Source organism: Pinus tabuliformis, chromosome 2_2 (assembly GCF_031772625.1).
Source record: "Pinus tabuliformis cultivar Carrire ecotype Pingquan chromosome 2_2, CPIR1, whole genome shotgun sequence".
Classification (NCBI taxonomy): domain Eukaryota; kingdom Viridiplantae; phylum Streptophyta; class Pinopsida; order Pinales; family Pinaceae; genus Pinus; species Pinus tabuliformis.
Window position 1 is genome coordinate 809689859 of NC_142300.1, and position 24470 is coordinate 809714328.

Consider the following 24470-nt stretch of genomic DNA (forward strand, 5'->3'; position numbering starts at 1 on the left):
GAGTGCTGCATGTCGTAGAGTGCTTGTGGAGTAGAGGAGCTGCGTAAAAGAAGCAGTCCAGCGTGGTGCGGTGCTCGTTGAAGAAATCAAAAGGGTCGCAGATCAATGTGTGGAATGAAATCCTGGAGTGGTTGTTTGCTGAGTTAATCTTTATGCGTGTGATAACCTAGAGTTGAGCTGAAATTGAAGAGCGCTGAAGCTGAAGGGCTGTGAACGCCGCTGAGGGTGGATCGAGCCACCTGGAGGAGAAGAAAGTCGCTGCAGGAGAGGATCGCTGTTGGAGTCTTGCCTGACAGATCGTTGTTGGAGTGTTGCCTGGAGTGGGGTAAACTTGAGCCAGCAGTGAAGAGTTGTGTTTCTCTCTTGCTGTGCGTAGAGCAGCGTGAGGGAGTTGGCAGTGAGCGTGGTCGTGGAGGTCGTAGAGTGTTGAGCGACCAGTGGAGCCGGCCAGAAGCCGAGCATGTGTTGATTCTTTACCTGGGGTTACAATCAGTAGCTGCCAGTGCGGAGGCTTGAATATTGTCCGCTGTGTTAAACGAAGCTCATTAAACGAAGCTCATTTAATGAGTCACTAAAGAGCACCATACCATATCGGAGCTCGTTTATGCTTTTGTAAGGTATTAGGCCATTATTGGGAGTAAGTTGGAATGGAGTTTTAGGAGTATCAGATTGATTATTCGCTGTAGAAAAGGCACAGAGCCTGTCTGAATCCGTATTGGAGCTGTGGCCCAGTATAGAGGTGTTGTTTTTTCTAACAGTTGATCATTTTTTTAAAGAGTCCATTTGGAAATATTATTGCGCCGGGTAATATTTTTGAGTCAGAAGAATAATTCGATAAACAAAATGCATTTATCATGAATATTAGAAGGTGCAGCTTATTCCATATGTTCCTGCAATTACTTATAGCAAAACATGTTTCTCCTGGAACTTAATTGTTAGAAAATTGATTGGACTTGCTTCTAAGTTGGATGTGACAGTGGAGGATATGATCATGGATGCTTCTAAGCTAGCTGCTAAAGTGGAGGATATGATCATGGATGTTATTTAGAGGCCGCTTTTGTTCCAAGATGAGTGCATTTTAGTGGATGAAGAGGAACTTGGTCGCATAATTTACAAGACTCCTTTTCTTGGAAAGTGGGAAGAGCATGAATTGGATTACCTTGTTTTCATTGTTAGGGATGTTGCCTTGCATCCCTAGTCTGAAGAAGTTGTTGATGTTAAGTAAGTAAGAAAAAGGAGCTAAAGGAGATCATAAGGAAAGCAAGAAATGTGAAGATGAAATTGCATCAACCAATGAACAAGCATGGACCTTTAGCAAGAAGGAGAAAATGAAAGCTCTTTAGTGACTCTTCATATTTTCTGATATAGTCATGGTTAATGGTAAAAGAGAGATCACATCAGGTGGATGGGAGATTTTTTTGTAAAGTTTTCCATTTTATTTTTTATCTAATTTGTATAGAATGATTCATTGAAATCATAAGTTTGACCGGTCAACTCTTCACAATAGAAGTACCCTACAGTTTTGAGGGTGTTCAATCCATATATGTAATAAAAAAACCAGTTCAAACAACACAAATCAAGATTTAGCCACAATGTTTTAGGCCAAGAAATCTGCTACAAACTCCAAAAGATCACACTTAAACACTGGTCCAATAATTACAAATAAATAAATTTCCATACATTTAAAAAGTAAGTCTTCATAACACTAAATTTTCAGAAATTTTAAAAATAAGCCTACATAACACTAAATTTTAATTCATAGCCACTTTATTTTACTTATTGCATTGTATAATGTGCAATTCCAAATTCCATTTTCCATTTTAATTTTCATAGTAAATTTCCATTTTCCTTTTTAATTTAATTGTCCTTCTTTTACATTTTCCTTTCAAATTTTCACCATTACAAAAAACAAAAACCACTTAAAAAATTAACCACTTTAATCTAAAGGTGCTATAACCACATGCTATGGGTTTTGAACCCTGTAAATAGTATGTGGTTTTGAACCCTATAACTAAACTCACAGTCATATAAACATATACTAGCGAATTATCTAATTTATATCGCTATACTGTTATAAAAAATTTAAATGCCAAGGCAGTATTCTCAATTGTCCCATAAATACTAAAACAAATAAACCCATGAATAACCATTTAACAAAATAAGGAACTCTTACTCACTGATATATGTATAACTCCTGATCATTTTGTTTTCTTAACAAAAACAATCGGGGAAACGAAAATACAAACCGACAAATTTGTATTTCACCCTGACTGTTTTGTGTTTTTACAAAACAATCGGTAAAGTGAAAATATAGAACAACAAATTTCGTTGTGAAACTGAGCATGACCGACAGTAACCACATATACTATATAAGTTATATCCTGAAAGACTATACTATACATATTTCATCATGAGGTTTAAGCTTTTTCTACATATTTCATTGAATGCTTTCAGAGGATTTTGACATTGTGGCTTATAGACGCCTTCAAGTAGAGAAACTGGGTAAGGGTTTCACTGTACGCTGCCTTATTATTTATAAAGTGAAACTGTGCTCAAAAGTCTAATCTAGGCTTGAACTGAAGATTGAGCCCTTCCCCAGCAATATGGAGGGTGAGAGCTGGACTATATGTCACTTCTTCACCCTCTATACCCTCAAATTCGAAGAAACGAATAAGGGCAGCAGCCACAATCTTCATCTGCATGTATGCAAAATCCTTGCCAAGACAAACACGAGGTCCAGCCTGCAATAAAATCGATAACACCTCATGAATTTTATGGCATCGTTTTCAAAAGATTTACTATCTCACTCAGGTCATCTAAAAATTTCACTATCAGGCTCAGGTTGCTTACCTGAAATGCAGTGAATTTGAATGGTGACTGGGGCTGGAAAACTCCATTCTGGAGCCATCTCTCAGGCCTAAACTCGTCAGCATCAGTTCCCCAGAGATATTTCATTCTTCCCATAGAGTAAGGTACATAGACCAGGATATCACCTTTATTTACTTTGTATCCATCTGGAAGGATATCATCAGCAACTGCAACCTTTCCATCCTGTCAAAAAATGTGTCAATTGATAATATGTCATATTATTTTATCTCTATAGAATATAAACAAAATGGAAAAGAATAAGAATATCATTTATACCTTTGAGATTAAACTAATATTAATAGAAAGCAGGATACACGACTTGCCCTTAGAAATAAAAAATTTCACTGCAACTTTTTTTTATACAAACATGGATCTATGCTTGCTTGTTTCCCTGAGTTCTGGACCAAACTGTGTAAGATTAATATAAAATTCTGCTAGGCATTTTGAATATCTTTGTTATATTATCGTAGCAATAAAATATTATCATAAAATTATCCAGTTCTCCAAGATACAATTAATTAAATAAATTGATTTGACAACCACATGAACCAATATATTTAATGCCCTGTCATCGAGAAACACAAAGTTCACAGATCTAAACAAATGGAAATGGCTCAGAGTTCGGAAACTCCAAACAGAGGAGACAAAAGAGAATATATGCTTTCATCTACAGTTCTTAACCCTGAACATTTCTTCTCATCCGGATCTCTTAATCCCTACTCTGTCATGAAACTAGATCTATATTAGAACTGTGTTCCGTTTCGGTTCAATATTAGAACTGTATCCGACTGATCTTAACTTATTAGAAAAAGGAGCTGCACAATAACTAAAGAGAAAGAGGACATGTTTATTTTCGTTAAAGATGTTCAACACCCAACCGCACTCCATCCCACCCAAAACGCAATTACCACTAATATAGATTTATCCTAATTAGAAATTAAATTTATTTGGGTATAAACTTCTTTTAAGTGTTTTTTAACTAGAAAGAGAGATTTTTACCTTCAAAAATTTGATGGGTAGAGATTTGCTATACTGATTTCAATAAAATATAACGACAAACCTTTAACTGTGCAATAAGGATATAACCCCAAACCTTTTACCTGTGCAATAGGGGGATAGAGACGCAAAGCCTCCGATAAAGCTGCATGAAGATAATGCATCTTGTCCAAGGCTGTATGTGTTAGACTTTCACAAAACCTAGTTACAGTTTCTTCCAGGGGCACACGTTCTTTCTCCTTGACCAGCTCACGGATTTCTCGAAGAATCTTTTTTTCAACGTCTGGACTCTTCGAAAGCATATGGAAGAACCAAGAAAGAGTAGTCGCAGTGGTATCCCGCCCAGCAATAATGAAGTTAATAATAATATCTCGTAGATACTTATCGTTCGCAGAGTAATCGCCTTGGTTACTGTCAGTTACTTCCATAAATCGAGACAGCAAATCTGGTTTCATCTGTAGGTTGAAACAAGTAAACGGTCAAAACTAAAAAACGGTTGATCTGGGATTTGTTTGACGAAAAAGATAAAATTAATACCGATTCAATTTAATTGGTTCTTTATTTCTTACGCATAAACCCTAACCCTAACCCTAACCGTCTACAGACTCATCAAATGACTAAAAAAGTTTTCAAAACTAAATACGGAGTCTGTTGTGGGTGTTGCCTTACATTAATAGTTTGCAGTGAAATCTCATGTCTTCTATTCCGAATGACGTCGTACACAAAATCATCCACGATTTTGATGCATTCCTTTACGATGACCTCCGATCCTACGTTGAAGTACCTTTTTAATTTCCAGATAGGGTCAAAATGACGCGCGAAAAGCAAACCATTTGCAGTATCAAAAGCCTTTGAAAAAGTTGCCCCCGGTCCAGACTCATCCATGGATAAGCTATTGACTTCTAGTCCAAAAGCGAACTTGGAGATTCCATCCATGGTTGATCTCAGAAATAGACGCTGTTAACATTCATTCACAAAAGATAACCAAGTGTGAGTAAGTGGAAAACCGTTAAATCTAGGTATAAACTCTGAAAACCGAACGATGAGAAAGTCGAAAACAGTTAAATCTAGATATAAACTCTGAAAACCAAAAGATTTAACACGCATGCCTGCATTTCTACAGTTTTTTGCTTAGTTTGATAGACTTCAAGTAAAATTTTGGAAAGTTTCAATGCATTCTGCCGGAAAACAACACTGCTATAATCCCTCAATTGTTTTGTGGAGAATTCCAAACTAGACAATTTTCGCTGTTTCCGCCAGTCCACTCCATCAACGTTAAAAATGCCATTCCCAAGAAGGTCTTCCATAACTTCGTGGATGGAATCTCCCTGTGAATTTCTCAAAACAATTTGGTAATATAAGTGATTGGAGATTTTCACCTTTATTCATTTTGTTGTGGGTGATTTTTGGATTAGAAATGTATAATATTTGTCATCAATACAATGTTTTAAGATGGAAACTCTATCTTCACAGACCAAAAGATAGACCAAATATAAATATTGCACAGTTCTAATCCAAAAATCTCCAACAAAAATATCACAATAGTAAATACATAAAAATTTTGAAGTAATATAGTATAAGCTAATGAACTGACCTTGATGTAGTTCGCAAAATTAGTTTTGAGCATGTGCTCTACATCTGCAGGATCGGTGGTACACACCATGCTAAACGTAGGATAAGCTATTCGGAAAGTTTTGAAGCGTTGGTGCCGATCGTAGAAAAAGTCATGTATGCGTTTAAAATTGAGGATATGATCCACCATTGATGCAGCACAAGGTGGGTACACGTCGCAATTCCTCCATTTCTTTCTGAAAAAAAGCCCCAGCAGCAAGGCTGTTACCAGCGACAGCATCATAGCTATTATTGTTGTTACAGCTGCAGCATACTCTATGCTCCCTTCCATTTTCTCTCCAAAAGATCAACAGAAAATGCAATTGACATGGGATTGGCATGGTCCCCTTTATAGGAATCATACGAGAGAGTAGTTTAATTTTTTAATATGAATACATAAAATAATGTGGCCAAAAGTCCCCGGGGTTGTTTTGCAGCCTCATCTCAAATAATGTGGCCAAAAGTCCCCGGGGTTGTTTTGCAGCCTCATCTCATCCATATAAATAATGCATATCTAAAAAATTGGAAAAACGTATTCTTCATTTAGTGACAACCTGTTGGAAACCATAAGTAATTCCAACTACCTGTCCGCAATATTAATCAGAAACAGTAAATGCTGAATCTAGAAAGCCGCTGCTATATTTAATGAAGTCGGCTGCTATATTTAACAGAAACAGTAAATGCTGAATCTAGAAAGCCGCTGCTATATTTAATGAAGTCGGCTGCTATATTTAATGAGGCGGATAGACAACAGGAAAGCTTGTCCAACAAGCCACCGACTCAACTGATCTCCAGAAACATCTACCGCTTGTATATATACTTGTTTAATCTGTGAATAAAGCAAGTTGTTCAGTTCTAATTCTTGTGTTTCTGTGTTGTGTTAATATGCTGTGCTCCTCTGCTCTTATCATGGTATCAGAGCATGTGTGTTCAGTGTGTTCTGTGTCTAGTCATGTGTTGTATAGTTTCTAACATGGTATCAGAGCCGAGGGTTTGAGCTCGGGTTTGTTGCCACCTGGTGAGGTCTGTTTGTGTAATAGCAATGTTGTGTAAACCGTGAGGAGGAAGGCGCGCCCCTGTCCAGAGTGGTGGAGCTGTGTGCTCATCGAGTTGGGAGCTGTGCGTGTGGTTGCGTGTGGTGGAGCTGTGTGCTCATATAGTTGGGAGCTGTGTGGTCGGCAGTCAGTTGTTGGCTCAGTCTGGTGAGCTACGAGGAGACAAAGGTTCTTTTGTGAGGAGTCATGGAGTTGCCATTACCTGTGGAGACAGAGCTCGCTGTCAAATAAGGACGTTGGTGTTCTTGATTTGCAGTGAAGGGAAATCGACCAGCCAGTCAGGTTCGTTTGTGAAGGTTCGGTGTGCTGTGTCATGGTGTGGCTGCTGGGATTCGAGCCCAGGACGTGGATGCTGAAGGAGTGTGAGCATTATCTGGAGGTGATTCTTTGTGGAAATCGTTGTTGCTTCGGCTGCTAGTTGGGCTCGTTGTGAGACATCCGCTGTTGTGTTAAGTGTCTGCTATTCGTGGACCTATAGCAACCTGCAGAGGACTGAGAGAAGAGCGTCTAAGAGCGCCAAGGGCTGTGAATGTCATTTGAGCAGTGTTATTGTTGTCAACTGTTAGAGCCCAAGATTGATTTGTGTGGGACTGCGAAATCTAGCTTGATTGACTTTATGTGCGTGGAGAGGTTTCTTTAAAGCCACATGGTGCAAAAGGAGTATGTAGCTGAGGAGCCTCCGAGAACAAATTAATTGGGTTAAGGTAACAATATTGCTTTTGCCCATGTGAAAACCTTCTTTGTCATATGTGAAAGTTTGAATGCTAGAAAGGAGATAAGGTTTTTTAATATATATATTTTTTAAGTGGCGAAGGGAGTCTATTTAAAAAAAAAAAAAAAAAACTTGAGGTTTGGTGCACTGAGGATATCGGTTGCATATCAAGACTCTAGATATCAAGTGAGAAATTTGACTGTGAGAGTTGATATGTCACCAGTGGGAAACTGTGTGCTATTTTTGTTGCTGTAGTACCAGAGGGCCGATATCTGTGGGTAGAATTTTTTTTCTTTCGAGTGCGGTGAGGAGTCTCTTGCGGCCTGGACAATTGAACATTGGTGTGTTGCCTGCTAAGAAGCTAGCAGAGAGAGGCAGTAGAAGTGGCCTTTTGTTTGAAGTGTGATATCTTTCTAGACTTTTTTGACAATGATCTTTTTAATGATCATTTTCTCATGAACCCATTTGGGATTAGCAGTATTTTTGAGTCCATTGACAAAGAGTTTGATGTTGTTGAAGATCATGTTGAATGTTGAGGTTCCAGCCCAAAGGGATGTTCTGAAGCATGAGGAAACCGTAACTGAAGCGGTGTCTGTCTCAGCCCCTTCAACTGAGGCTCCTGCTGTTGATACTGAAACCATAAAGAAAGAAGAAACAACATCTGCCCCTGCACCAGTTGATGCTGAAGCTCCAGTTGAGGTCATTGTTACCACGGTAACTGAGGAGGTTGTAATTCAACCTGTAGAAAGCGTTTTCGTATGGGGAGTTCCTCTTCTTCACACCATGGGTGATGAATGTACTAACGTGATTCTGTTGAAGTTTCTCCGAGCAAGAGACTTCAAGGTTTCTGAAGCCTTTACTATGCTGAAAAACACAATTCTCTGGAGGAAACGTTTTGGAGCTGACAATATTTTGGAAGAGTATGTGCTAGTACAGTATGGAGGTTTGAGCAGAGAAAATGACGCAGAATTCTCTGCAGCAGATGGGGGAGTTTCAGAGCTGTTTATCAAACCAGGGGTGAAACAAATGAACAAACATGGACTCTTTCGTAAGAAAACAAAAATGAAAGGTTAAATGAAATGTTTTGTAAGCCTAGCTGAGACTTAGACCACCAGGCAGGCATGACAATTAAGAGTATAGTGACTTGTTTATTGTGTGTAGTTGAAATTAAGGGGGAGTGTTGGAAACCATAAGTAATTCCAACTACCTGTCCACAATATTCAACAGAAACAGTAAATGCTGAATCTAGAAAGCCGCTGCTATATTTAATGAAGTCGGCTGCTATATTTAATGAAGTCGGCGGATAGACAACAGAAAAGCTTCTCCAACAAGCCACCGACTCAACTGATCTCCAGAAACATCTACAGCTTGTATATATACTTGTTTAATCTGTGAATAAAGCAAGTTGTTCAGTTCTAATTCTTGTGTTTCTGTGTTGTGTTAATATGCTGTGCTCCTCTGCTCTTATCATGGTATCAGAGCATGTGTGTTCAGTGTGTTCTGTGTCTAGTCATGTGTTGTATAGTTTCTAACACAACCATCACATCAAAAAATTTCTAGATACATCTTGGGTTTCATAAAGTTTATTTAACCCATATCGTCTGCACCAGCCATACAGAATTAACGTGCCACACAAATAGTAATTGTGTCCAGTAGTTTTGGAACGCACAGTATAACACGGTCTAATGGAGCACAAATATAATGTAAAATGTTAACAGGGAAATGATAAAACAATGGAGGTACATGAACAAGGACAAGTTTTAGTTCAAAGATAAAGATTGGGATCACCGTATATTTTATATTTTTATTCAAGGTCTAAACCAAATTATAAAAATAATATTTATTCGGAAGACTTCATAGGTGAAACAAAAAATAATTGAGCTGATCATTGACTCGTAATTCTGTGAATCAATTTTAGATATAGACCGATGACTCTGTATTCATATTGATGTGATAATTTTCCTTTCATAGTAGTGTATGTGAGAGTTGTCAACAGAAAGTTCCAGTAACGATAGTAAAATATCTTTAGAGGATTGCTCTTTATTAAGATTAATGGGGCTTCAACTTTGTTTAATTTAATATATATTAAATTAATGGTTTGGTTTTAGTGCATGTGAGAATTGTCAACAGAGAAAGTTCCAGTAAAGACAGTAAAATATGTTTAGAGGATTGCTCTTTATTAAAATTAATGGGGCAACTTTGTTTAATTTAATATATATTAAATTAATGGTTTGGTTTTACGCATGCTTTGTTAAGTTGAGATATTTTATTTCATTTTAATTAATTAATAGTCTATATAATTTAATAATTTAATTATATCTTAATTAATTACTAATTTATATAATTTAGTTGTCCAAGGAAATAATATCAAAATTGTAGTAAGAAGTTTGGATAATTTAATATATATATTAAGTGAATAATTTAGATTTATTATTTTTTTATTGAAAAGAGATATCTTGATTTATAAAATACAATTACATTTGAAACTATTTTCAAAACTACATTAAATATGTTTATTACATTCTAAATAACTATTATAGTTTTCTCTTAATTCTAGATTTATGAAGCACATAGAAGTATGCAAATTTTTGTTTTGAGTGTAAAATTTAAGAAACAATTTGTACTTAGAAATAATTGATTCTTTTTGGATCTTGCTAGATTTCTAGTTAACATAGATCTATATTGGTTCCGAGTAACACATTAATAAAATGTGTTAACTAAAACTTATTTGTTTTAGAGTGGAGATTTCCACAGATGTTCATATCTCCCAAGCCTTTAAAATATTTCTCCCTAGTTCCTTCTTTTGGAGAAAGCCCACATGATCCAAAATTTTAAAGCTAATGGCTAATCTACCTCTCAAATTTATAAAGCAGCCTCTCATAAAAGATACCACTAGTACATCACCAAGGTGTTGGCTAAGAAGAACATTAAGACCATATTCACACCCCCTAAAAAGCTCAGACAGCTATTCTCATAAGCCAAATATAAGTGTGATCCCATGAAAGGATCGAATGTCTACCAAATTCCTTATTCATGTGGAAAGTCTTACGTTGGCCAAATAGGGTGACTAATCACAACTTGTCTTAAGGATCACATTGCAAATAACAACAATCGTCAAGTAGCCAAATCAACCATCATTAAGCACACCTTCAATGCCAAGCACCTTATTTGTTTTGACCAAGCTCCAGTCATTGCTTTAATCCCTTTCATAATAATTGAATCATTAGGGTAGCATTAGAGATCTAAAAGAAACCCTATAAATTCAACGGTGAAGATGGCTATAAACTTAGCCACTCATGGAAACCAATAATCCATCAACTTACTCTGTAATCTTCTCTAATCCCCCTTCATCAATCCCCACCCCCTACGTTTTTTCAATTTCTTTACCGTTTTATCCTCCCTTACCCTTTTCTTTCCCTCCTCTCTCCTCGTGTCATGATTCTTATTTTCAATCATCTCTCTAAACTTTTAGTTTTGTTTATGGTCCACCTCCTCCTCCCCTTTTTGTTCCCCTTTAATAAGCTCTTTAATAATATTTACATATATTTTTCATTTATTAATGTTGACACCTAATCATTGGGATTGGGTCAATATATGTAAAATAGTGCAAATAGAAAATAAGGATAATAGGAATATGAAGAGACACTCAAATATGAAGCCCAAGACTCTCTCCCTCCATGTATATATCTATGATCAGCCTTAATGGGAAAACACAATTATTTTGAGGAGTTACCTCCTAGTCTCACATGGTATGAGAGCACAAGTCCCAACCACTAATTTTGGCTTCCTTCCTATCCTTGTAACTCCTTCTTGCCCCTGTTCTGCATTTTTGCAAATTGACATATCCCTCCCAAATTTTGTGCATTCTATTCCTACTATTGAAGAGTCGAGTTGTTGCCTCGAGATGTTGAACATGTGAGGGTGTAAGAGGTGTGATGCCTCGAGGTATTATCCTGCATCGAACGGAGTTGTTGTGGTGTGGTGAGCGTGGAAATTCATGGCATTTCTATCAGTGTGGATTACCTCCTCCCTCCCCTCTGCATGAATGGTATTATACTCCCAGTTATAACGTATATCTCTGTTGTAATATATCGTTTTATATGATGGTATCACATCCATTTTGTCCACATTGTCCACGTTTAATGGCATCGCTACCCATAATATGTTGAATGGCACTGACTTCGATGTAAGAACACATACCACTACATACCTACCCCTGAATCCCACTTAATATATCACCTGTGTTGCCTGGAATTAGCGCCATGGTATGTTGAATGGTATCACCTCAATCCGGTAGTGCACATTGAATCTTGTTGTGATCTCCTTACATTGAATCCCTCCATTGAAGTTGGTATCAACCATCATACCACCATATCATATACCGCATATGCTATACCACCTTATGGCCTTCGTTGTAACATATAACACTAAAACCACCATATGTTGTCGACCAATCAATATTCCCCTCTCTCCTCTGCAAGAACATTGCTCCTATCACTGCGACAGTTCACAGGACTTCAGTCATACTCCTACACCACCGATTCGACTTCGTTGTTGTTGGTATACCTCATGGTGCAACAAGAGATATACCAACATGTCATTATGTTGCATACGTTGAATCCACTCGTAAAACCTCCTTGGACTTCGCTGCTGTCACCACCCAATATACCGCTATACCATTATACCATCATACAACTTTTGGCCCGGTCATATCTCCAATCTTTATGGTTGATGGTAATATGTTCAATGGTATTTTGTGTATTAGCTTGTGTTGGCTCGATGGTTATAATATATAACACCTTTGTTATATAACTCTGCCATATACCACCTCCCTCATATATCACCTCCACCATACAACACCTCCCCCATATAATCCCTCCCCCAATATTAACTCTCATATATCATTCCTCTTTTTTTTTCCAATGTGGAATAGAGTTTGCCACCTGAACTACATCTCTTTTCCACCAGAAGTGCAATTTTTGTAGAGTATATTTCTAGGAGAGTGCATTTTATTTACACGTTACATAGATTTTAAATGCATTCATTGATATCTATTGTTGGAGTAGTTCTCTCAAGAAAAGAGAATTATCCTAAGTGGTCAAGGAAGATCAAACACACTCTCATTTTCAATGAGTTGTGGAAAGGAGTTTGTGTAGGAGAAGGAGATAATTAACCTGCAAAGCCCAAATCAGATAAGGAGATTGTCATCTAGGAAAATAAGAACAACAAGGCCTATGCCATGATTATAGCGTCTATAAATGAAGAGTTGAGTCGCCATATTTCACCATTTAAGAATGATTTTGAAGCCTTACAGAAGTTGAAGGAATTGTATGACTCACACCCTCAACTTGAAGTTGACCAATTGATGATTAAATTGTTCAGTCTTGAATTGAAAAATGATGAGCCTCTTGCTTTAGCATCATAAGTAAGATGCATTATTCATGAGATAAAAGCTATTGGTTTTCAAATAGACATTCCTCTCATAGCTTATGTCAAGGCACTATATCCCACTTGTTTAAATTATCTTGATTCATTGCAAGCAAGTGGAAACCTTAAGGAGATTACCTTTGATTCCCTTCAGAAGAAGTTTGCTAAGAGAGAGAAGGATTTTTGGAAGAAGATAACTCCTCAGTATTTCAAAGAAGTTGTGTCTCTTGCACATAGAGAGAATAATCCTACACAATTATATTCTTCTAGGGAAGAGATGGTCGAAGAGGAAGAGGAAGAAGGAATTTTAGAGGTAGGGGAGGCAGACTATTCTAAGGAGAAAAGTCTGATCTTCATTGCATACGCTTCAATAGAGATCGACATGAAGCATCGACATGTATGTTTCCTTGGGATGAAATTGAGCAGGATAGAAATGAAGTCAAAGGTGAGACCAATGACAAAGGGTAAGGTAAAGCACCTTAATCTTCTCATTATGTTGTGGCACATTGAAACATTGGAGTCAATGAAGACTTATTTAATGCTTCACTTACTTCTTGGAAAAATGATTGGTTACTTGATTCAAGGGAAACTTTCCACGTGAATTTTAGAAAATATTCTTTGAATAATTTACTGACAATGTTGATGGACCAATATACTTTGCAGATAAGTCAAAACTCAAGCCATCAGGGCTTGGTACAATCAGGCTCAAAATGGCTGGTCTTCTAGACTTTCTTATGCATGATGTTCTATATATCCTAGAGCTAAGGAGAAACTTATTGTCTTTGGTTCACATTTGCAAGCAAGGACACTCCATTCATATGTTTTATGGAAAGGTTGAGGTCAGAAAAGCATTAAATTTCTCACTTGCCATGACAGGGATAAAAGAAGAAAGATTTCTGAAGCTTCAAGGAACCTCTACTCGTGCACATAACGTCTCATACAACTCTCATTATGATACCCTTCGTATGTTGAAGAAAAGTGGTGTTACTAGTTTGCCTACAACTCCTAGGAAACTTAAGCAATGTGATGCTTGTATCTTAGGAAATCACAATAAACAATCTTTTCATGATTGACATTCTAGAGCACATAGAAAACTTGAACTAATTCATCCACACTTATGTGGCCCACTATCTATTCCTTCTAAAAATGGAAATAAATATATGATGACATTTATTGATGACTAAACCAGAATGTGTTTGGTTTATTTATTGCAGAACAAATATGATTCTTTTCAAATGTTCAATAACTTTCATGCATGGATTAAAAATGATGCAAAAATCTCACATTGGCTCTATTCGCACTGATAATGGAAAAGAATACTTTTCAAATGAATTTGAAAACTATCTTCACCAGCATGGTATTAAACATTAAACAACTGTGCCTTATAACCCCCAAAAGAATGAATAAGACAGTTTGAAATATGGTACGTTCCATGATGTTTATCACGAATGTAAAATTGATGTTTTGGGCTGATGTTGTTCTATGTGTTGTGTATATAAATAGTAGGTGTCCACCTAAGGCTATTAGAAACAAGACTCCTTATGAAATGTGGTATGGCCACATTCCTTCAGTAAAGCATATCTGGGTCTTTGGTTCCAAGTGTTATGCCTTTATACCTAAGGAACAAAGAAACAAACTTGGTGCAAGGAGTCGTAAGTGTATTTTCTTGGGGTATTCAAATGTCTCCAAAGCATACAATCTCTATGATGAAGTTAATAACAAGTTTGTAGTATCTAGAGATGTGATATTTATTGAATCTTCTAAGGCTAACAATGTTGTTGAGTGACAGCATGGTCACTTCGATAGATTTGGACATGCCAAGTCTTTTCAAGAATTTGATAATGAGACTCCACATCTTGAAGGTGGGATTCCTATACTGGATCAAGTTATGGAATGTTCTTCTAAACCACTCTCTCCCCGACATGAAGCTCCAGCCACTAATGACACTTTGAGTGATGTGAATGATAGAATTGGGAGACTTAATCTTGATTTAGCCCCAACTGAGTCAATTGAGCAACATGGGCCATCTCATAAAGGTCCTCCCAAATGGCTAACAAAGACAATTGAAAGTGGTCATCTTGATGAGGTTGGAAAAACAGGAACAAGAAGTTAACCTAGGAAAAATGGAGGCGATGTAGACAATTTTGATTCACCTGTTGATATGGATGCTTCTTATGATTGTGAACTAAATTTATCTTCAGATTTTGAACCAAATTCCTTCAAATAAGCCACTTCTCATGATGAATGGAAAGAGGTGACGCAAAAAGAGTATTAGGCCTTGATAAAGAATGGCACTTACAAGTTGGTTGTTCCTCTATTGGAACCAAACTAATAGACTGCACGTGGGTCTACAAGAACAAGTATAATGTTGATGGCTCACTTGATAAGCACAAAGATAGGCTTGTGGGAAAAGGTTTTACGGAGAAGGAAGGGGTCGACTATGAGGAGACTTTTTCCTCCACAAACAAATGGGCTACAATTCAAACACTCTTTCCCTTGGAAGCTCAGAACACTTGGGAATTGCATCAAATGGATGTAAAACTGGTTTTTTCGAATGGAGATCTGAAAGAAAATGTTTTTATGTCTGATCCAACATGATTTTTTTTGAAGGGCGAGGAACATAAAATATGAAATCTTGTAAAATCCTTGTATGGCCTCAAGCAAGAACCATGAGCTTGGTACGAGAAGTTAACTAAGCATCTTCTAAAACTCAACTTCAAACATTATGATCTTGATGATGCAACTTCATTTGTCAAGAAAGTTGGAAAAATAGTTGTATATATTGTGGTGTAGGTAGATGATCATTGAATAACACGGAATAATGAGAGGTATATTGCATCCATAAAGAAGGATTTGAGGAAACATTTTGAAATGACAGACTTGGTGTATGTTCACTACTATCTTGTTATTGAAGTAACTCAATATCTAAAGTTTATATTCATCTCTCAGAAGAGGTACTTTGGAGATATGTTGAACAAGTTTTTCATGGTTGTGTGCAATCTGTTGTCTAATCCATTGGAAAAAAACTTGAAGCTCACATCCACTGAAGGAAAAGGATTTGAGGATGCAACAATGTATAGAGAAATTGTAGGAAGTCTGAACTACCTCACTACTACGAGACCAGACATTTCATTTGTTGTTGGAATCTTCTCCAAGTTTATGAAAAATCCTTGTGAGGGACATTGATCTACTGCAAAAAGAGTTCTAAAGTGCACATCGACAAAATAGAGAAAACATAATGCAAAAGAGGCAAGAGAGACCACAAATTAGGCTCCATGTGAGGGTAAAACCTCACAAGGGGGGAAGCCAACAACAATCCTTCTCTTATAGAATCAGATCAAAGTGACATATCCAAGACCAATAGTAAGACCCAAAACTACGATCAAAGCTTCAAGTCCATCCCTCCTCCAAGTCACTTCAAAATTAAAGTCAACATAGGTCAAACTGATTAGCTTCCTAAAATTTTAGCCCCTAAAAATTTCACAAAATTCTGGGCCCTGAAATTTCTTCCCTTGAAATTTCAGGCTTATAGTAGCATAGAAAACTCATTCTCATTCATAAAATTCCTCTTCCACACATATATTCTTCTTGTATAATTTGACTTATTTTCTCCTTTTGTTGGTTTAGAAAATTACTTCTTGCATGTTCCTGATTGATGCTTCAAATAGGTTAAACTATATATATATATATATATATATATATATATATATATATATATATATATATATATATATAAGGCCAATACCAAGACCTTAAACTACCATCAAAACTTCATGTCCATCCCTCCCCCAAGTCACTTCCAAAATCAAAGGTCAACATAGGTCAAACTGATCAACTTCGTGAAATTTTGGGCCTTGAATTTTTCACAATATTTTGGGTGCTTATAGTAGCACACAAAACTCATCTCCATTCATAAAATTCCTCTTCCACACATGCTATATTATTCTTGTATAATTTGACTTCTTTTCTCCTTTTGTTGGTTTAGGAAATTATTTCTTGCATGTTCTTGCATGTTCTCAAGCCCGAGCAACCTCTGCACTATCTCTATCTATCTCATAGCTTCCTAGACAAGCCTAGGCCAATAATTAACCAATTTGTTGCTTGCCCAAGTCCCTATTTGCTTGCGTTGTTTCCTCGGGAATTATCCCCTATTAATTAGGGAAATTCCTCAATTGGAATTGTGGAATCCATAATAGGGCTTCCTATGACTGCATGTACCACCTATACAATTTTAATGATTATATAACTGATAGTACACTTCCCTTGGACTCGAATCTCAACTGGGTAAGTCTCAGATATGACATGCATGAGTTATTTATGGTTGAATCATCAATTAATTGGTTGAACACATGAAGTAGCACCCCACTGTTAGAACTCCTACTAGTTCCTCCATCAGTTGGAACTATTTTTACTAAATTTAACTCAGTTAAACTGAATTATTAATTCCAACTCAAAATAAACTCAACCATGGCTCCTATAAAGTAGGATACGCTTTACATAATTCAAGTTAGACCCTCAAGAAAAGTTAACTGAGCCAATTATGTCAAATTAACTTAATTAACTCATACAACTTGTCTTGTGATGTGGAACTACAATTTTTCTCCTCATTGAATTCAAGGGAAAATTAAATTAGGATTTTTCTTGTTGCATTTTCAACGCTCCTTCTCAACAAGAAAAATGATTATCAAATACCCCAATAATTCCTGTATGGAACGTGAATTTCCCTCTTAACAGTGCCTTAGTCAAGATGTTTGCATCTTGTTCCTCTGTAGGAATGTACTCAAGCAACATGATTCTCCTCTACACACAATCTTTAAGATGGTGATTTCAGATTTTGATATGCTTGGACCGATCATGAAAAAGTGAGTTCTCAGAGAGTTTGATACAACTCTGATTGTCACAGTAGATCACTTTAAGATCCATCCGCTCACCAAATAACCTAACAATGATCTTTATCATCCAGATATCTTCATAGGCTAGTTGACTAGCATCCATGTTCTCTACTTCTATTGAACTAAGTTCCACTGATTTGTGCTTCCTGTTGTACCAAGAAACTACTGCTAACCCAATATTGAAGATTCCCCCTAATGTGCTCTTGTTGTCTGATAGACTCCCTACCCAATTTGCATCTGTGAAGCCTTACAGCTTCACTCCCTTTTCCGATTTGTACCAAAGACCAAACTAACTCGTGCTTTTGAAGTATCTCAACACATGTTTAATTGTCTTCCAATAGAGTTTGGTTGCCTTAACCCTTGCTTGACTAAGTTGGTTAATTGAAAAACACATGTCCATTCGTGTTTTCACCAAGTACATAAGTGAACCCATGAGTTTCATGTAAATAGTAGCCTCTAATACTTCACCTGAAGTACCATATTCCTTCCTTGAATTCCTTGCTAGAGAAGTCTGCATGTATTTGTTTCTCTCCATATGGAACTTCTTCAGTATCTCATTAGAATACTTGCCCTGTAAGACAAACAGTTCCCCATCTCCTTGCCATACTTTCATACCGACGAAATAATGCCAAATTCTCTTGCAATATCCTCTTTGAAATATTTAACCATCTTCTCATCACCCGTTAGAATTAAATCATCGACATATAATACTATAACCAATAATTTACCTTTAGCCACAATATGGTGAAGGTTTACATCTACTTCACTTTTGATGAAGCCAAACCTAGTGAAATAGCTATCGATCTTAGTGTACCAATCACAAGGTGCTTGTTTTAATCCATACATCACTCGCTTGAGTCTGCACACATGCGACTCTATGTTGAAGGTCTCAAATACTTCTGGCTACTCTATATACACCTCTTCCTCAATCACTCCGTTGAGGAAGGTTTTCCTCACATCCATCTGATGTATCTTCCATCTCATTTGCATTGAAAATTCTAGAATAGTTATGATTGAATTGTACCTTGCTATTGGAGTAAAGGTCTCCTCATAATCAATTCCCTCCACCTTAGAGAACCCCTTGGCCATAAATTTTCCCTTTTGTTTTTTGATACTCCCATCTGCTACTTGATTCACCTTGTAGATCCACCTGGAACCTGCTACTTACTTGTCCTTTGGCATTGGGACAACTTCCCAAGCATTGTTTCTTATAATGGAGTCATACTCCTCTACCATGGAATCAACCCATACCAATTTCTACACTTCTTCCTAAAATTAGGATGGCTCAGTATCTACACTCTTGCTCATCATAATAATGTAGCTAGTGTACTAATTTGGTGACCTCTTATTCCTGTGTTATGATTTGGGTACTCCCACATTCTCTCTAGCATCATGCATCAATATGTTAGCTTCTCTGGTGCACTTCCTTTAATCTATGGATGCCCTTGCATGACTTGGTTCTTCCATTCTTTGCTCCTTTGCATGTGGCTACTCCACATCATCTTAAGGTTCTTCCTTTGGAGCTAAAAGTTTCTCATTTACATGTAAGTGAAGCTCCCTCTCAAAGGAATATCTCATGGCCTTCTCTTCATCGAACTTCACATCTCTATGAATAGTTATCATCCTATGAGATGGGAGGTACACCTGATAGTTGCGAGGTGTATCAATGTACCCAAAAAATATGCCCATCTTAGCTGTCACATCTATATTTTTCCTTGCATCCTTGGAAACATGACAGTAAACTAATGAACCAAAGGTCCTGAACTATGACACGTCTAGTTTCTTCCCTGTAAAGGCTTATTGCTGTGTACTCATCCTGTGAATCCAATGAGGACTCATGTTCTGTATATGTATAGTTGTGTTGCATGCTTCATCCCACAAGTGAAAGAGTAGGCCTTAATCATGTAGCATCTCTTGTGAAACTCCCACAATACTTATTTTCTTCCTTTCAGCCAGCAGCGTGAGGACCTAAGGTCAAAACAGTGGCAAGTGATACTTCTTGCAAGTTTGATCTACTGAACTAGTCTATAATGAGGTCATCTTGGGAGATTTGGTATAACCCTTTCTTGGAGAATCCAATATCGATCATATTTGCAGGTTTGGAAAGAAAACTTACAGCACTAGCGTGGGAAGAAATTTCATACCTTGGAGATCTGCAATTATAGGGATACAACATATTCAATATCGAGCTCCTACATAGTGAGAAAAGGTGTGTAGTTTTTTTTTAAATTTTTAATATGTTTGGTTTGAAAAATTAGTTTGTAGGAATTCAAAGGGCATAGTGAAGCATAATTATCATTAGTTGATGCCCCAAAGGAAGAAAGTGGAAACACCTAGTAAGCAACCTAAAATCTCTAGCATGACTCATGAAGAAGGTAAAGAAATGCAACATGACATATCAAAATTATGAGACTAAGTGCAACAAAATTCACTCTCACAAAAAGTAACGGAAGCCAAGATGGAAGGTTTAAAGAATGGTGTGGAAGCTAAGATGGATGGTTTAGAGGTAAACATTGAAGATTTGAAGAAATACATGGATGGTTTGAAAGGAGGTTTGGCAAAGTTTCTACAAGAAATGCTTCCTAATGGTGAAAAGATAGTATAGGAAACTCATAATGAGAAAAAAATAAATATTAATCATGATTTCATAGACTCTAGCACTGGATTGAAGACCAACCATGTTTGAAATATAGATATGAAGAAGTTTGATGGCAAGGATCCCATAACATGGATACTACAGATGGAGCAATATTTTGATCTCCATAATGTGCAAAACACAAAAAAGGTACGCATTGCAATTTTATATTTGGAACCAAATCATTTTATATGGTATCGATAGCTTTTCCTTTATAAACAAATTGTCACTTGGGAAATTTTTATGGAAGAAATGATAGCACATTATGAGAATACAAAAAAAAACAACTTTTTTAGCCAATTGATATCTCAAACAAAAGGGTACAATGATGGACAACATTTAGGACTTCCAAAATTTGAATACAAGGGTAAAAGATATTCTATAGGAGCATAGTATTGATGTGTTCATAGGGACTTTAAAAGATAACAACCAACATTAGATTCACATTTGGGAACCTGATTCATTGGAGAAGGCATTCAGGTTGGCAATAAAAATGGAATAAACCATTATGGAAGCAAGGAAGCCTACCACTCACAACTATAAATATGGAAGTGTTGTTTCTCCTAGCCTTCCACAACCTACAAGGTTGACACCACAACAATTGGAAGAAAAAAGAGAAAAAGGTCTTTGTTACAGTTGTGATAACAAATACACTAAAGGTCATAAGTGTGCTGAGAAGAAATTATTTTACATAGATTGTGAAGAGGAGGAAGAAAAGGAACAAGAAACGTCAAAATAAGAGGATAAACACCACGAACAAACCCTAGAGAAAGAAGAAATGAATCTGACCATATATTGTAACGCATTGGTCGGAACAACCACTCCCCAAACTATCAACATAGAAGGACATATCAAGAAGAAAAAGGTAATAATTTTGATTGATTCACGTAGTACCCATAATTTTATTCATTGTATGATATCCAAGGAATTGAATTGCTTCCTATATCCATCACTAGAGTGTCAAGTGATGGTTGCAAGTGGAGGAACCATAAATTGCTCTAGAAAGTACCATAATATCAAGCTATCCATGGGAGAATATGTATTTAATAGCCCAATGATTTCCATTCCAATGGGTGGTGTTGATATTGTACTAGGAGTCTAATGGCTACAATCTTTGGGTATGATAGCTTTTAATTTTCAAGAATTTTTCATGATTTCTTTTTTCGGAAGGAAGGGAAGTTGAATTAAGGGGTATCTCAAGGAAATAGAGAAAGATAATCAGCTCTAATAGAATGACAAAGCTTCTAAAGAAAGAATAATGAGGCGTAATTGCACAATTATGTTTGCTAGAGGTCCCCACATTGAAATCATCTATTTTTCCAGATCTCCAAAAAGTCTTGGACAATCATTCCAAGGTATTTGAGACTCCCAAAGGCCTCCCACATATTCATGATCATGATCATGATATTCATATGATTCCAGGAAGTGTTCCTCCAAAAATAAAGCCTTACGGATATCCCTATATGCCCAAAAGAGTGAAATTGAACATATGGTTGAAGAAATGCTAGAGGTTGGTATAATTCAACCTAGTCAATGTTCTTTCTCTGCTTCAGTAGTATTGGTGCACAAGAAGGATGGATGATGGAACATGTGTCCAAATTATAAGGAGCTAAACAAGCTCATATTAAAGATAAATCTCCCATTCTTGTCATTGTTGAAATATTGGATGAATTGCATGGATCAATTTACTTCACCAAGTTCAATCTTTGTTCAGGATATCATCAAATCAGAATGAAGACTGAAGACATTCCAAAAATAGCATTTAGAGGTCATGAGGGTCATTATGAATTTTTGGTCATGCCTTTTGGCCTTACCAATGCACCTTCTACATTACAAGGTTTGATGAATTCCATTTTCAAACCATAACTTAAAAATTTTTTGTTAGTATTTTTTGATGATATACTAATCTACAACAAGTCTTGGAAGAATCATGTTCAACATATTGATAGGGTGCGCAAACTATTGGAGGAGAAACAATTATATGCAAAACGCTCCATATGTTTATTTGGAGTACAAGAGGTGGAATGTTTGAGTCATATTGTATCTCATGGAGGTGTTAAGTTAGACCCTAGCAAAATTAAAGCCATTAAGGAATGGAAATTTCCCACATCCATAAAGCATCTGTGAGGATTTCTCCGGTTGATAGGATATTATCGCAAGTTTGTTAAAAATTATGGGAGAATAACAACACCTCTAACAACATTATTGAAGAAAGATGCATTTTCATGGACTCCAGAAGCAATGAATGTAGGAATTTACAGGGTAAGTTCCACAGAAAGAATACCAAAAGGACACCGCTCACAACCAGATCTCAAATCAATACACCAGTATTTTTGACGTGGTTAAAACCCTCAGAGTGCAAGGAGGGAAACAGTCCATGGCCTGTCCCAACGTGGGTACTACAGGCAATTTATTAATCAAAGAATGAAAATTTACATAAGCTTCTCTCATGCACAGATTACCCGAACAATGACCCTCCATGCGCTTTAAATAGAACTCATGGACCAATCGGGTGTCAAGCCACGGATCAAGTGTCGGTAATACCGAGGTGAGAGTGAACCGTCGGATCACTACATATCGTGACCGTCGGATTGTAAGTTACAAAATGTACAACGGTAAAGAAACACACTTTACCTAACTCTATACTAGACCAAGTTGAACTTAACTATATCTTATGTGTCGGAATATCCTAACATCCCCCCTTAAGAACAACTTGGGATAGGATTGAAGGATTTACAAATATGATACAATAGGAGAAGGAAGGAGGAACTAGAGCCTATCCCCCCTTAGTGACAACTTCCTGAACTCCAAGCATATATCGAAGTTTAGTGAACTTCGCCTCTGTGAGAGCCTTTGTGAAGATGTCTGCAACCTGATCATCTGTTGGACAATATTGCACTTCAAGAACATGGTCATGAATGAGCTTTCTGATGAAGTGCATGTGTAGTTAAATGTGTTTGCTGCGCTGATGCTGGACTGGATCTTTGCATAGCTGAATGGCACTTTGATTATCACACCAAAGTGTGGTTGGATGCTGCTGCTCAAAGCAAAACTCTGATAGGATCTGACGAAGCCACAAGGCTTCCTTACTAGCTTCCACGGCACCATGATACTCTACTTCTGCTGACGAAAGAGAAATGGCAGCCTGTTTCTTACAAGCCCATGTAATAGGTCCTGAACCAAGAGTGAAGACATAACCGCAGTAGACTTCCGATCATCAGGGTCACCAGCCCAATCAGAATCAGTGAAACTAACTAACAGAGGAGCTGCTTTGGCACTGTAATGAATCCCAAACTGTACTGTACCTCGAACATAACGAAGTATTCTTTTAGCTTCTTTCTAATGACTTTCACGGGGGTTTTGCATAAAACGAGCAACAAGGCCAACAACAAAGGAAAGATCAAGACGAGTATGGGTTAAATACAAGAGTTTTCCGACAAGTTGACGGTATAAGGTAGCATCAACTTCAGGAGAAGTACAAGAAACTGAAAGTTTGACTCCAGACTGAAAGGGAGAAGGGGCTGGCTTACAGTCTTCCATGTGAAAATGACGAAGAATATCACAAGCATACTGGGACTGGGAAAGGAAAATACCCTCCTGGGATTGCAAGACTTGAAGACCGAGAAAATAGTGTAAGTGTCCTAAGTCTGTCATTTCAAATTTCTTTTTAAGGCTGGACTTCACATGGTTTATAAGGTTGGGATCACTACGAGTAAGAATAAGATCATCAACATAAAGAACAAGGATGATAAGAGAGTTGCCCACTTTCTTGGTGTAGACAGTATTGTCAGAATGACACCTAGAAAAGCCAGATTCTAAAAGAAAGCTATCCATTTTTGCATACCAAGCCCGAGGAGCTTGCTTGAGGCCATAAAGGGATTTATTAAGTCGACAAACAAGGCTGGATTCTGTTTGTATGAAGCCAATGGGTTGTTCCATATAGATTTCTTCCTGCAAGTCCCCATGCAAGAAGGCAGATTTAACGTCCATCTGATGGACTTCCCATTTTAAAGAGGCAGCAAGGGAAAGAACAAGACGGATAGAGTTCATTTTGGCAACAGGGGAGAAGGTTTCAGTGTAGTCAATGCCTTCAACCTGTGAAAAGCCCTTAGCAACGAGACGAGCTTTATGTTTATCAACTTTCCCATCTGGTCCATACTTGGTTCTGTAAACCCATTTACATCTAACAAGTTTGCGTCCCTTTGGTAGAGGAACAAGATCCCATGTATCATTTGTCATCAATGAATGATATTCTTCATTCATAGCTGCTTCCC

General features: G+C 37.1%; 2 protein-coding genes across 4 annotated transcripts; one reads left to right on the plus strand and one right to left on the minus strand.

Moving 5' to 3' along the window:
- Positions 1 to 2144: 2144 nt before the first annotated feature.
- On the minus strand, positions 2145 to 5934 carry LOC149195426 (cytochrome P450 704C1-like). 2 transcript variants are annotated; one of them, XM_089405249.1, is made up of 6 exons: positions 5459 to 5934; positions 4974 to 5192; positions 4534 to 4821; positions 3969 to 4319; positions 2851 to 3051; positions 2148 to 2741 (listed from the first exon to the last, which is right to left on the minus strand). In XM_089405249.1, the coding sequence occupies exons 1-6, from the start codon at positions 5765 to 5767 to the stop codon at positions 2553 to 2555; spliced, it is 1557 nt and encodes a 518-aa protein (XP_089261375.1). In that variant the 5' UTR covers positions 5768 to 5934; the 3' UTR covers positions 2148 to 2552. The 2 variants fall into 2 exon arrangements, with proteins under 2 accessions (XP_089261376.1, XP_089261375.1); XM_089405250.1 differs by lacking the exon at positions 4974 to 5192 and having other exon boundaries at positions 2145 to 2741; positions 5459 to 5933.
- A 387-nt stretch (positions 5935 to 6321) lies between these two features.
- On the plus strand, positions 6322 to 8661 carry LOC149195427 (uncharacterized). 2 transcript variants are annotated; one of them, XM_089405251.1, is made up of 2 exons: positions 6322 to 7234; positions 7466 to 8661. In XM_089405251.1, the coding sequence occupies exon 2, from the start codon at positions 7750 to 7752 to the stop codon at positions 8314 to 8316; it is 567 nt and encodes a 188-aa protein (XP_089261377.1). In that variant the 5' UTR covers positions 6322 to 7234; positions 7466 to 7749; the 3' UTR covers positions 8317 to 8661. The 2 variants fall into 2 exon arrangements, with proteins under 2 accessions (XP_089261377.1, XP_089261378.1); XM_089405252.1 differs by having other exon boundaries at positions 7762 to 8661.
- Positions 8662 to 24470: the final 15809 nt, after the last annotated feature.

What these genes read in the sequence shown, in the direction of transcription:
- LOC149195426 (XM_089405249.1), bottom strand. Translation starts at nt 5,767, where the DNA reads ATGGAAGGGAGCATAGAGTATGCTGCAGCTGTAACAACAATAATAGCT. An exon ending in AAAAAACTGTAGAAATGCAG is followed by an intron (nt 4,822 to 4,973) that starts GCATGCGTGTTA and finishes GAATGTTAACAG; the next exon opens with CGTCTATTTCTGAGATCAAC. An exon ending in TTTCACTGCAAACTATTAAT is followed by an intron (nt 4,320 to 4,533) that starts GTAAGGCAACAC and finishes TTCAACCTACAG; the next exon opens with ATGAAACCAGATTTGCTGTC.
- LOC149195427 (XM_089405251.1), top strand. Translation starts at nt 7,750, where the DNA reads ATGTTGTTGAAGATCATGTTGAATGTTGAGGTTCCAGCCCAAAGGGAT.